At 43.6% G+C, this 14,067-nt stretch overlaps 1 protein-coding gene across 4 annotated transcripts; it reads left to right on the top strand.

Annotated features, from left to right (window-relative positions):
• prdm10 (PR domain containing 10) lies at positions 1-14,067 on the top strand. 4 transcript variants are annotated; one of them, XM_079465544.1, is made up of 23 exons: positions 1-128; positions 1,587-1,725; positions 3,992-4,153; positions 4,286-4,345; positions 4,446-4,550; positions 4,640-4,820; positions 4,916-5,157; positions 5,249-5,449; positions 5,997-6,069; positions 6,219-6,336; positions 6,430-6,547; positions 6,700-6,984; positions 7,579-7,923; positions 8,008-8,163; positions 8,272-8,451; positions 8,545-8,655; positions 10,321-10,521; positions 10,621-10,761; positions 11,254-11,427; positions 11,521-11,658; positions 12,464-12,638; positions 12,724-12,824; positions 12,905-14,067. In XM_079465544.1, the coding sequence occupies exons 2-23, from the start codon at positions 1,654-1,656 to the stop codon at positions 13,091-13,093; spliced, it is 3,528 nt and encodes a 1,175-aa protein (XP_079321670.1). In that variant the 5' UTR covers positions 1-128; positions 1,587-1,653; the 3' UTR covers positions 13,094-14,067. The 4 variants fall into 4 exon arrangements, with proteins under 4 accessions (XP_079321670.1, XP_079321671.1, XP_079321672.1 ...); XM_079465545.1 differs by lacking the exon at positions 1-128 and adding an exon at positions 276-331; XM_079465546.1 differs by lacking the exon at positions 1-128 and having other exon boundaries at positions 1,503-1,725.

The following is a 14,067-nucleotide window of genomic DNA, read 5'->3' on the forward strand; positions in this document are numbered from 1 at the left end:
ATGCAAGGCAGCCATCTCTGCAGCTACCATTCTGAGGGAAGACCCACTTCAACCTTTTCCAAAAAATGCTTAAAACTCTCGGGAAATCCACATCGGAACCTTAAGCGCGGATTCAGGATCGCCTCTCAGTAAGTGTCCCGCAAAACTCACAGCCCGGTTTGCGTTAGGGGCTCGATTAGAGCGCAGATATATTTCGTCGAGTGTCTTCGCCTTGCTTTGTTGTTGTCTTAGTCCCACCCAAAATGGAGCCGTGTCGTGTCTTCCTATTCTGCTGCAGACACACGCACAAAACGCGCCGGCCGGGCTCAACTATGAGCGGGGAGCGAGGAGCGTCTGTCTCGCATTTATGCTCCTCGGTGTATCTATTGTGCTTTATTAAAACGGCGTTCGTGGGCCCTAGCCGGTCGTACGGTTGATGTGCTCTGTCTCATTAACGTTAATGGCCTTCCGTGTGGGTTAAAGTCTTATAATACCGGTGTGAAAGCGTTTCAGTGCCGCTGCGTGTTGCGTGGTATGGTCCGACTGGGACTCCCAACCTGCGGGCTTAAAATAGGGGGGAGAGACCGGATAGTGTCCTCGGCGCTTCAGTCGTGACTACAGCGGTCGGGACGTGTTATTTCGTCCCGGGGGTTGAAAAGGGCCGTGGTTACACGCATTCGCGTCTGTGTTTTCTCCCCACGCGGGTGTCGGGGATTTTCTCTCCGGCCGCTCGCTTCTTCTACCCCCGCGGAGCGATTAGACTGACCGCTGCTCCAGCACGCGCCTTTATTTGGGTTAAACTGCGTGCTTTCAATAAAACGTCCTGAACGAATCGCACAATTGTGTTGTGATCTCTCCGGTACAACGTGTAGATCGTGCGATCGACACGGTTCGATAAACTGCACTTATTTCATTTTTTTCACGGCAAATCTCCCCATTATAAGTCATGACACTTTTAGGGAGATGTGTACAGATGTGCCTCTTCAATGCAATGGTACAGGAATATGGTAATTGTACAGTAACGTGCATAGTGTTGGAAATGGGCATCCAGTCTCATCACTGTACTGTAAATGGGTTGCACTGATCTCTTTAGAGTAATAAACAAAGTTGAGGAAATTTTAAAACCGATTTTTTGTTAATATTTACTGTCTAGTAAATATATAATGGCTGGAATGCACGACGAGATCTATCTAAACCGATTATTTGCTAGACATCATACGCCTGCAGACTTTTTGAAAGTTTAACATAGAAACACACTAGCTGATCAAATCAAAACGTTAAGTCCAGACTGAAAATCTGAGCAAAAGTAGTGTATATTAGATTTGAGTTATGTTTTATTTAGTGCCAAGGATTTTTTCTTTTTGTTTCTGTAATTCAGATGATTAAAAGTATACCGTTTTGTGTCTTTACTTTAACTAACTATACAGTGATCACAAAAGTCACCGTAGGTTATTGGTTAGAACGTGTCCACAAACTGTGTTCATTCAGAATATAACTAGTCTTACTGTTCAGATATTGTATAATATGGCAGGGCTAGTTCATTCAATGCAGTGCCAGAATTTTGTTGTTGTGATATTATTTATATGAACACTGGTTTATGTCTACAGGTCTGCTGGTGGTGGATGACAGGTGGATAGGCGAAGGAGGTGTTTGGAGACACCTCAGGTCATTGCCATGGACGCAAAAGACGGGACGTCACCTGTGTGGAGTACAGATGCAAACAATGATACTGGCCACTCGACTCAGGTACAACCAAACCAGGCTCTTTAACGTCGCATGCTATGCATAAAGTTACTTAATTTTGACAGAGATTGACTCCACAAAGTATATACATCTCTATTTTATGTTTATTGCAATTGGACAAGTTGCTATTTTCTAAATAAAATAAAAAATAGCTACTTGTCCAATTGCGGAAGCCGCTAGCTATCACAGTGCTGCGATGGAAGAAAACACATGCAGATAGAAAAAACACAGGCACATTCAGAAAGCATCTTCATTAGTTTGGCGACGCATGCCCTGCAAATATTCGCAACACAAACGCGCTGCAAATATTTGCAACACAAACAAACACACAAACGCGCTGCAAATATTTGCAACACAAACAAACACAGAAAGGCGCTGCAAATATTCGCAACACAAACAAACACAGAAAGGCGCTGCAAATATTCGCAACACAAATAAACACAGAAAGGGCTGCAAATACTCGCAACACGGAAACGTGCTGCAAATACTCGGAACACAAACAAACACAGAAACGGCTGCAAATACTCGCAACACAAACAAACATAGAAACGGCTGCAAATACTCGCAACACAAACAAACATAGAAACGTGCTGCAAATACTCGGAACACAAACAAACACAGAAACGGCTGCAAATACTCGCAACACAAACAAACATAGAAACGGCTGCAAATACTCGCAACACAAACAAACAAACACAGAAACGGCTGCAAATACTCGGAACACAAACAAACACAGAAACGGCTGCAAATACTCGCAACACAAACAAACACAGAAACGGCTGCAAATACTCGCAACACAAACAAACAAACACGGAAACGTGCTGCAAATACTCGGAACACAAACAAACACAGAAACGGCTGCAAATACTCGCAACACAAACAAACATAGAAACGGCTGCAAATACTCGCAACACAAACAAACATAGAAACGTGCTGCAAATACTCGGAACACAAACAAACACAGAAACGGCTGCAAATACTCGCAACACAAACAAACATAGAAACGGCTGCAAATACTCGCAACACAAACAAACAAACACAGAAACGGCTGCAAATACTCGGAACACAAACAAACACAGAAACGGCTGCAAATACTCGCAACACAAACAAACACAGAAACGGCTGCAAATACTCGCAACACAAACAAACACAGAAACGGCTGCAAATACTCGGAACACAAACAAACACAGAAACGGCTGCAAATACTCGGAACACAAACAAACACAGAAACGGCTGCAAATACTCGGAACACAAACAAACACAGAAACGGCTGCAAATACTCGCAACACAAACAAACACAGAAACGGCTGCAAATACTCGCAACACAAACAAACACAGAAACGGCTGCAAATACTCGGAACACATACAAACACAGAAACGGCTGCAAATACTCGGAACACAAACAAACACAGAAACGGCTGCAAATACTCGGAACACAAACAAACACAGAAACGGCTGCAAATACTCGGAACACAAACAAACACAGAAACGGCTGCAAATACTCGGAACACATACAAACACAGAAACGGCTGCAAATACTCGGAACACAAACAAACACAGAAACGGCTGCAAATACTCGGAACACATACAAACACAGAAACGGCTGCAAATACTCGGAACACAAACAAACACAGAAACGGCTGCAAATACTCGGAACACAAACAAACACAGAAACGGCTGCAAATACTCGGAACACAAACAAACACAGAAACGGCTGCAAATACTCGGAACACAAACAAACACAGAAACGGCTGCAAATACTCGGAACACAAACAAACACAGAAACGGCTGCAAATACTCGGAACACAAACAAACACAGAAACGGCTGCAAATACTCGGAACACAAACAAACACAGAAACGGCTGCAAATACTCGGAACACAAACAAACACAGAAACGGCTGCAAATACTCGGAACACAAACAAACACAGAAACGGCTGCAAATACTCGCAACACAAACAAACACAGAAACGGCTGCAAATACTCGCAACACAAACAAACACAGAAACGGCTGCAAATACTCGCAACACAAACAAACACAGAAACGGCTGCAAATACTCGGAACACAAACAAACACAGAAACGGCTGCAAATACTCGCAACACAAACAAACACAGAAACGGCTGCAAATACTCGGAACACAAACAAACACAGAAACGGCTGCAAATACTCGCAACACAAACAAACACAGAAACGCGCTGCAAATATTCGCAACACAAACAAACACTGGGTAGGTTATATGTGAGAATGACTTATGTCACTGATGTCTAGGTGCATTTTGAGGCTGGTGCAGTGGCTCAGATCGTGTACAGCGGGGATCAGTCTGACCGGGGACAGCAGCAGGTCGTATACACCGCTGACGGAAGCTCCTACACATCAGTCGAGTCTGCCGAGCACACGCTGGTGTACATACATCCTGCTGATGGAACTCAGGTGCGTTACACCAGCCAATGAAGATGATGTAGACTTGCTGATATCATGGTTGGATTACAAGCTATGGAAATAATTTCATAAACATACCGTCATGTTTTCTACCTAAGGCTTTTTATCTGTCTGTCTGTTAAGGCTGTGTTTACAGATCAACCGCAGGTGGCATACATTCAGCAAGATGGCACAACCCAGCAGGTGGTGTGACATTCATGCGTGATCATTTAATGAGATCTCATGTAAGAAAGAAAGACCTGCAGTTGTAAATACTGAAAATGGATATTACCTTTTTCACCAGGTGACCGTGTTGCTACCGAGCGGTCAGAACATGAATACTGCCAATCTTCACGTATTGAGTAACGTAGCTGATGACCCACAGGCGATCTTGGAACCTGTGACACAGGTGAAACTGCATCGCATAATGCACCTGCTCAATATTTTTACGGCTTGCATTAATTACGAAACCGTAAAGTCTGTTTTTGTTTTTAACAGAGCCAACTTGCTGTGACTAACACGGCTCTTCCCAGTTTAGCAGAGGCTTCATCCAGTCCTCTGGGGGCCACAGACTCCACTGTGGATTCAGAAGATGAGGAAGATGAAAACGACAGTGAAGATTCTGAAATGGACGATTGGGAACCCAGGACGCTTCAGCCCTTCACCCCACAGAACCTCTGTGAGTTTATCAGATTCATTTCCCAAGTTCAAGTGTCACAGCTTCTGTTTGATTGCATTGCATGACACATTGGTTCCACATTTTTCCATTCACAGGGTGTGAGGACTGCGATAACGCTAATCCAGGCACTTGTTTGAAACACGGCCCTCTCCATCCCATTTTAACTCGACCTGTGATGTCCAAGGCCAGAGCCAGTCTTCCTCTCATCCTGTATATCGACCGCTTCCTGGGTGGAGTCTTTACCAAGAGGCGGATCCCCAAACGTACACAGTTCGGTCCCGTAGAGGGGCCGCTGGTGCGACAGAGCCAGCTTCAGGACACACACATTCATCTTAAAGTAGGTTGAACCTGGAAATCGTGTGGCCGTACGTAGGACATAACATCATTATTGTGATGTGATCTGAGATTCTTGTGTTTGCTCTGTGCAGCTGTACATGTTAAACCCTGAGAAAGAGGGAGAGAGAACAGAAGACCTCTGGTTCGACCTGACCAATGAGGAGCAGTGTAATTGGATGATGTTTGTCCGTCCTGCCCAGAACCATCTGGAGCAGAACCTGGTGGCCTATCAGTACGGCTCTGAGATTTTTTACACCAGCATTAAGAACATTCAACCCAAACAGGAGCTTAAGGTGGGCAGAATGACTGAATGAACGAATTAAACCAATTTCTGACAATTAAACCAATTTCACCTTTTGACAATATTCAGGATACGGCTTATGTATTGTCTCTAAAACTGTATAAAGGAGTGAATTTTTTTAATGATTGATGGAGCATTTTTGTGCTCGATACACTCCCCCAGCGTTCGTATAGCTTTCGGAAAGTTTTTATCGTACATGAAAATCCGTTTCGTACCAATTTTTCATTTGTCCCTTATCGGGCAACTCTCATCCATGCGAACGAAATAGCCCGCCCACGTGTCAACGTGGTATGTGATAGCCTGGATTTTTTTTATCCGTTTTAATGTGTCTTGTCATGCTGTCAGTCTTTCACATTTGTTGGATTACTTAGTCACTCCTTCAACAAACACTGTACTGGAATCACCATAATACATCTATAAATGCAGATTAAATGAACATTTGGAATAGTTTTTCTGCAGCTTTGTCTTTTTTTTAAGTTTGTTTTTCCACAGTAAACAGTCATTCTCTTAACTGACCAAAAATGTATCTTGTACTCAAGGTGTGGTACGCCGCATCATACGCAGAGTTTGTCAATCAGAAGGTTCATGATGTCACAGAAGAGGAGAGGAAAGGTAAATTGTGTTTGCCGTCTCTTTTGAAATTAACTGTTGGAAGCCTTTTATTTATGTGACGGATACATTTAGGATTTCCTTACATAGCTCTGAACCTCTGAATTTTTTAAATGTGTTTGTGTTTCTGGCTTAACCTCTTTCTGTGTCAGTTTTACGAGATCAGGAGAAGAACTGGCCGTGTTACGAGTGCAACAGACGGTTCATGAGCTCCGAGCAGCTTCAGCAGCACTTAAACATGCACGATGACAAGCTGGACCTCGTCCAAAGGTCGTCACACATGTTGATGACTGTGATATTCAGGAATGCTCATAATGGTATACCAGATAAGAAACACATTTTTGAAATATTCTTTGCATCCAGGCCAAAGGGGCGTGGCCGAGGGCGGGGAAGAAAACGTTTTGGTGCTGCAAGGCGCCCAGGACGGCGCACAAAATTCATCTGCCCACAGACTCCTGTTGAAAGTGCTAACAAGACACAGGTAAAGCACACACTGTCATAAAAAAAACCCACATCTCTATTTTATCGACTCATAATCACGTATAACTTCGGTTTTCTTTCTAAGAAAAAACGTCAATCAATAAACCCTGACATCATGCTAAAAAGCTTTACTTCAACTCATACCTGTTTTAGGAACTGTTAGCGTCTGTAGATAAACTTCCATACGAGGAGAGTACGGATGGAGCTCTGAATGGCCTGAAGGTGGTGGAGATGATGGCTGACCCAGTGGAGTCGGAAATAGGGGAGGAGCTTGATACTTTGGCTACCCACACTGAGTCTTTACAAGACGAGGGGGATTCGTGCACCCTGGCTCCACCTTCAGAGGTCCAAGAATCTGCAAAAGAGGACCTGCCTCAAACTGTTCCCGCAGACCCCCACCTGACACCACAGGACATGAGGCGTGCGAGGAGAATTAGGGTAAAGTTAACTACCATCTCAAAGCCCCACATCTCTGCAATGGAGTGCGTTTAGTAGAGTTTAACAGTAGCTTGTTGGGGTGTGTGTGTGTTTTTTCTCTTTCGTTGTGTGCTGCACGTTAAGGTGGACTTGCAGGTAGGTCTAATGCGGGTCGGAGGGGAGTCAGAGGAAATGAACTAGTTTAGTTAATACACTGAAAGCCGATGACTCCCTGCATCCCCATTACATCTGTCTGTACCAGTTCACACCTGTCTACCCTGAGCGTCATCATCCAACAGGGTTGAAGTAATGAAAAATAAAACCTCCGTCTCCATTTATTCACTCTCATGTTGTCCCAGACATATTGACTTTCTTCTGTGAAAGAAATGTGTCTTTATTCAATTTAAAGTTAACACTGTATGTACAAGAGCTACAAAAATGCCTAGTATAATATAAAACACTTTGTGTTCCATAGAAGAAAAGTCATAAAAAGGTGACGTAAAGACCCAAACAAACGCATGCATTGTGTCACCTGCCTCTGCTCGGAATGCCCACCCAGTCATCATGCGTTGTAAAATGTGTCCATTCCTCCATGCTCTCTCTTCCCTTACCCAGAATGCCGCTCTACAGCATCTTTTTATTCGTAAGTCCTTTCGACCCTTTAAATGCCTCCAGTGCGGGAAGGCGTTCCGGGACAAAGACAAGCTGGATCAGCACATGCGGTATCACGGACGGGACGGCTGCCGCCATGTGTGCCATCAGTGCGGTAAAGGCTTCTTGTCCAGCGACGCTTTAGAGGATCACCTGCAGCTACACTCCGATCAGCGCACATACTCATGTCTGTTCTGCATGGAGTCCTACGACAGACTGGACCTGCTCAAGGTGCACGTGGGAGTTCACCTGGTCGACGGCTGCTTCTCCTGCCCCTCCTGCAAGAAAACCTTTACGGACTTCATACAGGTTCAGCTAAGAAATGCAACCAAACAATTCCTCTTCTCATTCTCATTTTTGCTGGTGTATGATTGGTCAATCTGTGTTGTACAGGTTAAGAAACACGTGAGGAGTTTTCACTCGGAGAAGATCTTCCAGTGTACCGAGTGCGATAAAGCTTTCTGTAGACCTGATAAACTGCGACTGCACATGCTCCGCCACTCCGACAGGAAAGACTTCCTCTGCTCAACCTGTGGCAAACAGTTTAAGGTGCTTCACATGATCCCAAACATGAAGTGTCCATTTTATCAGTTTAGAAATGCAAACCTATCTTTTATATTTTATAATCGGTTATGTGTTTCCTTTTTTGTCGACCAGAGGAAGGATAAACTACGGGAGCACATGCAGAGGATGCACAACCCGGAGCGCGAGGCCAAGAAGGCGGATCGGAACCACCGCACCAAAGCTCTGAAACAGAAGGAACCCACCACTGACTTTGAGAGCTTCATGTTTAAGTGCAGACTCTGTATGATGGGCTTCAGGAGGAGAGGGATGCTGGTATTGACATTTGACCACAATTTGTCCATCATTACCCGTTTCAGGCCCCTGTAGCCTCTGTGCAAGTGAAAGAATGTAATTGTATGCTTGTAGGTGAATCACCTGTCTAAACGACATCCTGAGATGCGAATTGAGGAAGTGCCTGAGCTGACCCTGCCCATCATTAAACCCAACAGAGATTACTTCTGCCAGTACTGTGATAAGGTAATATGGGTCATTTTGTCTATTTAAAGGGATTGTTCACCCAAAAATACAAATAATCTGTCATCGTTTACTCAACCTCAACCTTGTTCCAAATCTGTATACATTTCTTTGTTCTATTGAACATATAGATATACCGTGCATCCGGAAAGTATTTTTTCATGTTACAGCCTTTCATTATTTTCCTCAAAATTCTACAAACAATACCCCATAATGACAACGTTTCTTTGAAATCTTTGCAAATGTATTAAAAAAAAAACGAACAACAACACATGTACATAAGTACAGGATTGTATCGAGGCACAGATCTGGGGAAGGGTACAGAAAAGTTTCTGCAGCATTGAAGGTCCCAATGAGCACAGTGGCCTCCATCCTCCATAAATGGAAGAAGTTTGGAAAAATCAGGACTCTTCCTAAAGCTGGCCGCCCGGCCAAACTGAGCGATCGGGGGAGAAGGGCCTTAGTCAGGAAGGTGACCAAGAACCCGATGGTCACTCTGACAGAGCTCCAGCATGTCTCTGTTGAGAGAGGAGAACCTTCCAGAAGAACAACCATCTCTGCAGCACTCCACCATCAGGCCTGTATGGCAAAGTGGCCAGACGGAAGCCACTTCTCAGTAAAAGGCACATGACAGCCCGCCTGGAGTTTTTGCCAAAGGGCACCTGAAGGACTCTCAGACCATGAGAAACAAAATTCTCTGGTCTGATGAAACAAAGATTGAACTCTTTGGCCTGAATGGCAAGCGTCATGTCTGGAGGAAACCAGGCACCGCTCATCAACTGGCCAATACCATCCCTACAGTGAAGCATGGTTGTGGCAGCATCATGCTGTTGGGATGTTTTTCAGCGGCAGGAACTGGGAGACCAGTCAGGATCGAGGGAAAGATGAATGCAGCAATAAAAACAGAGACATCCCTCTGGACCTCAGACTGGAGCGAAGGTTAATCTTCCAACAGGACAATGACCCTAAGCACACAGCCAAGATAACAAAGGAGTGGCTTACAGGACAACTCTGTGAATGTCCTTGAGTGGCCCAGCCAGAGCCCAGACTTGAACCCTATTGAACATCTCTGGAGAGATCTGAAAATGGCTGTGCACCGAAGCTCCCCATCCAACCTGATGGAGCTTGAGAGATCTTGCAAAGACGACTGGGAGAAACTGCCCAGGTGTGACAAGCTTGCAGCATCATACTCAACAAGACTTGAGGCTGTAATTGGTGTCAAAGGTGCTTCAACAAAGTATTGAGCAAACGCAGTGAATACGTATGTACATGTGCTTTTATTATTTTTTATAAATTTGCTAAGATTTCAGACAAACTTTCCCGTTGTCATCATGGGGTATTGTTTGTATAATAATTATTATAATGACATTGTAATGGTAGTCAAAGGTGCCCCAAAACTGTTTGTTTTTCTAAATTCTTAAAACCAAAAATTGTGTTCAGCAGAACAACAAAAAAAACTATAGGCTAATTCTTTCTACTATGTTGCCCCAGAAATCTCAGTTGAGGGTAAATAATTCATGACAGAATTTTCATTTTTGTCTGAACTATCCGTTTAAGGAAACGATGATTGTTAAGGTTTGTGAGTGTACCCATCTCCTTGAACATTCATACTACAAACCCATCTACATACAGTAAACATACGTCCTCTCACATCACTGACCTGTTCAGGTATATAAAAGTGCCAGTAAGAGGAAGGCTCACATTTTAAAGAACCATCCGGGGGCAGAGTTGCCCCCCAGTATCCGTAAACTGCGTCCTGCCGGGCCTGGAGAGCCCGACCCCATGCTGAGCACACACACCCAGCTGACGGGCACCATCGCCACCGCGCCTGTGTGCTGCCCACACTGTGCCAAACAATACAGCAGCAAGGTAGAGTAATCACTGAGACCAGCACGCATACAGATCTGATGAATTATGTGTTGTGGGTAAAAAGGTACAGTTGTCACTTATCTGTACGTTTATCCTCAGACGAAGATGGTCCAGCACATTCGTAAGAAACATCCAGAGTATCCGTATAACAGCAGCATCCAAGCACCTCTGGCTGCGACAGTCATCAGCAGCACACCTGCAGTCATCACGACAGACGGGAGCACTGCAGAGGCTGTTGTGGTAATGAATCATACACACACACATGCATCCTAACAAATGGTTGAAAAGGTGCTGTGTGTCATTTTTTGGAGGATGTATTGACCGAAATGCAATATAATATAAATAACTATGTGTTCAGAGGTGTATAAAAACCTTAAATAGTGAAGCGTTATGTTTTATTACCTTAGAACGAGATATTTTTATCTACACACACCGCAGGTCCCCTTACATGGAATTCACCATGTTGTTTCTACAGTAGCGGACAAACTGCACTGCAAAGCGCGTTTCGTAAATACATTATCTCCTTCGGCAAATAAGTGAAAGCCTGATGACACCTTAGTCCTGTGTCAGCCACCATAGTGCTTCGAAGGGGAGGGGTGGAGTGAGCCCTTGGATGCAATTCGCAACCTCACCACTAGATGCTGCTAAAACTGATCCCTTGGACCTTTAAATTAAATAGTGAAATGGCACATTTGCAGCTGAATATTCTATAACAGCAAATGCTTTTCCTAGACGACAGACCTCCTGACGCAGGCCATGACGGAGCTGTCCCAGACCCTGACCACAGACTACCGCACACCGCAGGGGGACTTTCAGAGGATCCAGTATATTCCTATGTCTCAAGCAGGAGGAGGAGGGTTAGCGCAGTCACAGCACATACAGCTACAGGTGGTGCAAGTGGCCCCGGTACGAATGCAGATACAGTTTAATTCAAATATATATCCCTCTTCTCTATTGTTTTCCTTGCCTTACCTTTTTCTCTTGCTTCTGTCTGTCTAGGCCTCGTCTCCTCACTCTCAGCACTCTACAGTGGATGTGAGTCAGTTACACGATCCACATAGTTACAGTCAGCACTCTATTCAGGTTCAGCACATACAGGTGACGGAACCCACAGGTACCGAGCAGGCTAATGCACAGGTGAGCACAGAAACACTTCACCAAAATATGTATCATTTCGTCGCCTTAGAATTAAATGGTTCTATCTGACATTTTGGTAAAAACAGAATTATTTGCATATTCTTATTCTCTGACAACTTATTTACAATGTACCGTGTTTGTTTTTTAAATGTGTTCATTTTGGGGCTTTTTTAAGTAAACAAAAAAGGTTCTATGTACAAAATCGAATTCTAATTTGGTGCTATAGGGTTTTATCTGCAAGCCAATCAGCACTTTGATTGCACACAAGAGGACCAATCAGGATCAGCTTTCTTTGTCATGTGGCCGGCCTCCTTAGTGACAGTGGGAAATGCGAGGAAAGAAAAAATGAGCAAAACAATGGCCGAGTCCGAACACTTAGACAGCTGACTTGTTGTCTCATGAGGCGATGACTTTGGAGGCAGCGTTTAGGCATGAAGGCAGCTCAGAGAAACACGTTCGGACGGCCTTCAGGGTCACCGTGACGGTATTCTGTTTGAAATATAAACAGAAGGCGCCTTTGTGATAACTAATCGAATATTATAAAACTAAAATAGTAATTTCTCGATAGAAATACAACGAAACATTTTTATGAGAAAATAAAACTTTATTTGCACAAAAACTGTGCTATAGCGGCTTTCTTTGCAGCCATTTCATTTTTTGAACTCCACCCTGCTCAACCAATCACACGACATAGTTCAATATCTCAAAACTACTCCGAGCGCAGATAGAACCTTATAATTTCTAAGGCGACATTTTATACATAGTAAGTAAGCTTTGATTTTAACTCCGCCCACCATCTAATCAGGTGACGGGTCAACCTTTAAGCCCTGCCTCTCAGCAAGCTGCTCAGGAGCTCAGCAACACCCAGCTGACCCCGGTGACCCTGGCCCAAGGTCAGACTCTACAAACATCAACCAATCAGTCGCAAATAGCTTCGCAGCACGCTTACCTACCCAGCAACTGGAATTACAGGAGTTATCGTAAGTGCATGTAGTAAAAAGGATCAGTTTTATATGCAATATAATAGGCTGTTTAATTTTATGCTAACAATACTGTATTCAAAAGCATCTGAGATCCAGATGATGGCTCTTCCACACACTCAATATGTGATAGCTGAGGCCAGCACCCCCGTCACAGCTGCCTCCAACAGCAGTCAGGTCAAAACTGTGAGTCAGAGAGAAATCAACTATCCATTCACATTCAGTCGTATCTCTTTCAGTGATGTTTTGTATGTTTTCCATCGCAGACACATTACGTCATCTCTGAAGGACAAACTGAGCTGGATGGCAAAGAGGTGAACCCGTCCACTTCCGAGCATGTTAACCCCGACCCACTGGAGCAGCCCAACGTCAGTCAGCAGACCACCACACAGTACATCATCACGACCACCACCAACGGGACGGGAGCCAGCGAAGTTCACATTACTAAGCCCTGAGCGAGAAAAGAGATGGATTACATGAAGAAACAGATTTCTGATTTAGTTTTTTTTTGGAAGAAGAAGAATATGGAGTAAATGAACAAATTGTTAAATAGTGAAGAATAGTGAAGCTTTTTATATGAACTGCACATAAATATTGGCGTGGTTTGCTGTGCTTCTAAAGACCCAAACAGGCCCAATCATGTATAGGTTTACATATTACAAACTGTTCCGATGTTTTAATATGCACCGCCCTGCCTCATACCATCTTCACTTAGTGGTGTTGGTTATTTTTCAATTCGTATCCTTTAAGTTATTGCGTCCCCACCAGTAATGTGTTCATCAATGTCACAGGCTTTCATATAATTATTTGGAATGGTTTCATTTCGCTGTATAGACAAAACAGAAGCAAAAATAAATGTTGTTTTCGATCGGCGTTCGTGGTATCTGACCTGATCCATATTTGCCGTGCGGATTGAACGGTCAGAGACCGGATGTTTATGAGATGCGTTTGACATCTCATTCTGAAGAACCTGAGAAGTGAAGTATTAATGATACATCGTTATAATATAAGACATTTGACCAGCTATTCTGTGTCAAGACTTTTTGGAACTTCACCTTCTGTCACAAAAATCATCATAGAATAGAAAAGTAACATCTCAACTCATTATTATGTTTGATATTGATGACTGGATTTTAACAACGCGCGTTTCAACTTTTGTGTTTATGAACTTATTGGTATTTATTTGGGTTTTGCACATTCACAAAGTGGGGCACTGTGCATCTTTATAACCTGAAAAAGGGAAAATATATCTGTCATTCACTATTTATACAGAGACAAACTTGTACAATGTAAAAACGGTATCTGTACTATTCTGATTAGAAGTATTGTTGTAATTATTGATGCTTTATGTACAGTAAATGCACCTCAGTGTCTCGGGTTGGTGTCCTGTTGTCCCTGTGATGGGAAATAAATGTGCTTTTGTACACTT

The sequence above is a fragment of the Barbatula barbatula genome, assembly GCF_947034865.1.
Source record: "Barbatula barbatula genome assembly, chromosome: 10".
NCBI lineage: Eukaryota > Metazoa > Chordata > Actinopteri > Cypriniformes > Nemacheilidae > Barbatula > Barbatula barbatula.

Bases quoted from the DNA above. Each gene is read 5' to 3' on its own strand.
- prdm10 (XM_079465544.1), top strand. From the start codon at position 1,654: ATGGACGCAAAAGACGGGACGTCACCTGTGTGGAGTACAGATGCAAAC. The intron at 4,551-4,639 runs GTGAAACTGCAT...TGTTTTTAACAG, and splicing joins TCTTGGAACCTGTGACACAG to AGCCAACTTGCTGTGACTAA. The intron at 8,164-8,271 runs GTGCTTCACATG...TTTGTCGACCAG, and splicing joins CCTGTGGCAAACAGTTTAAG to AGGAAGGATAAACTACGGGA.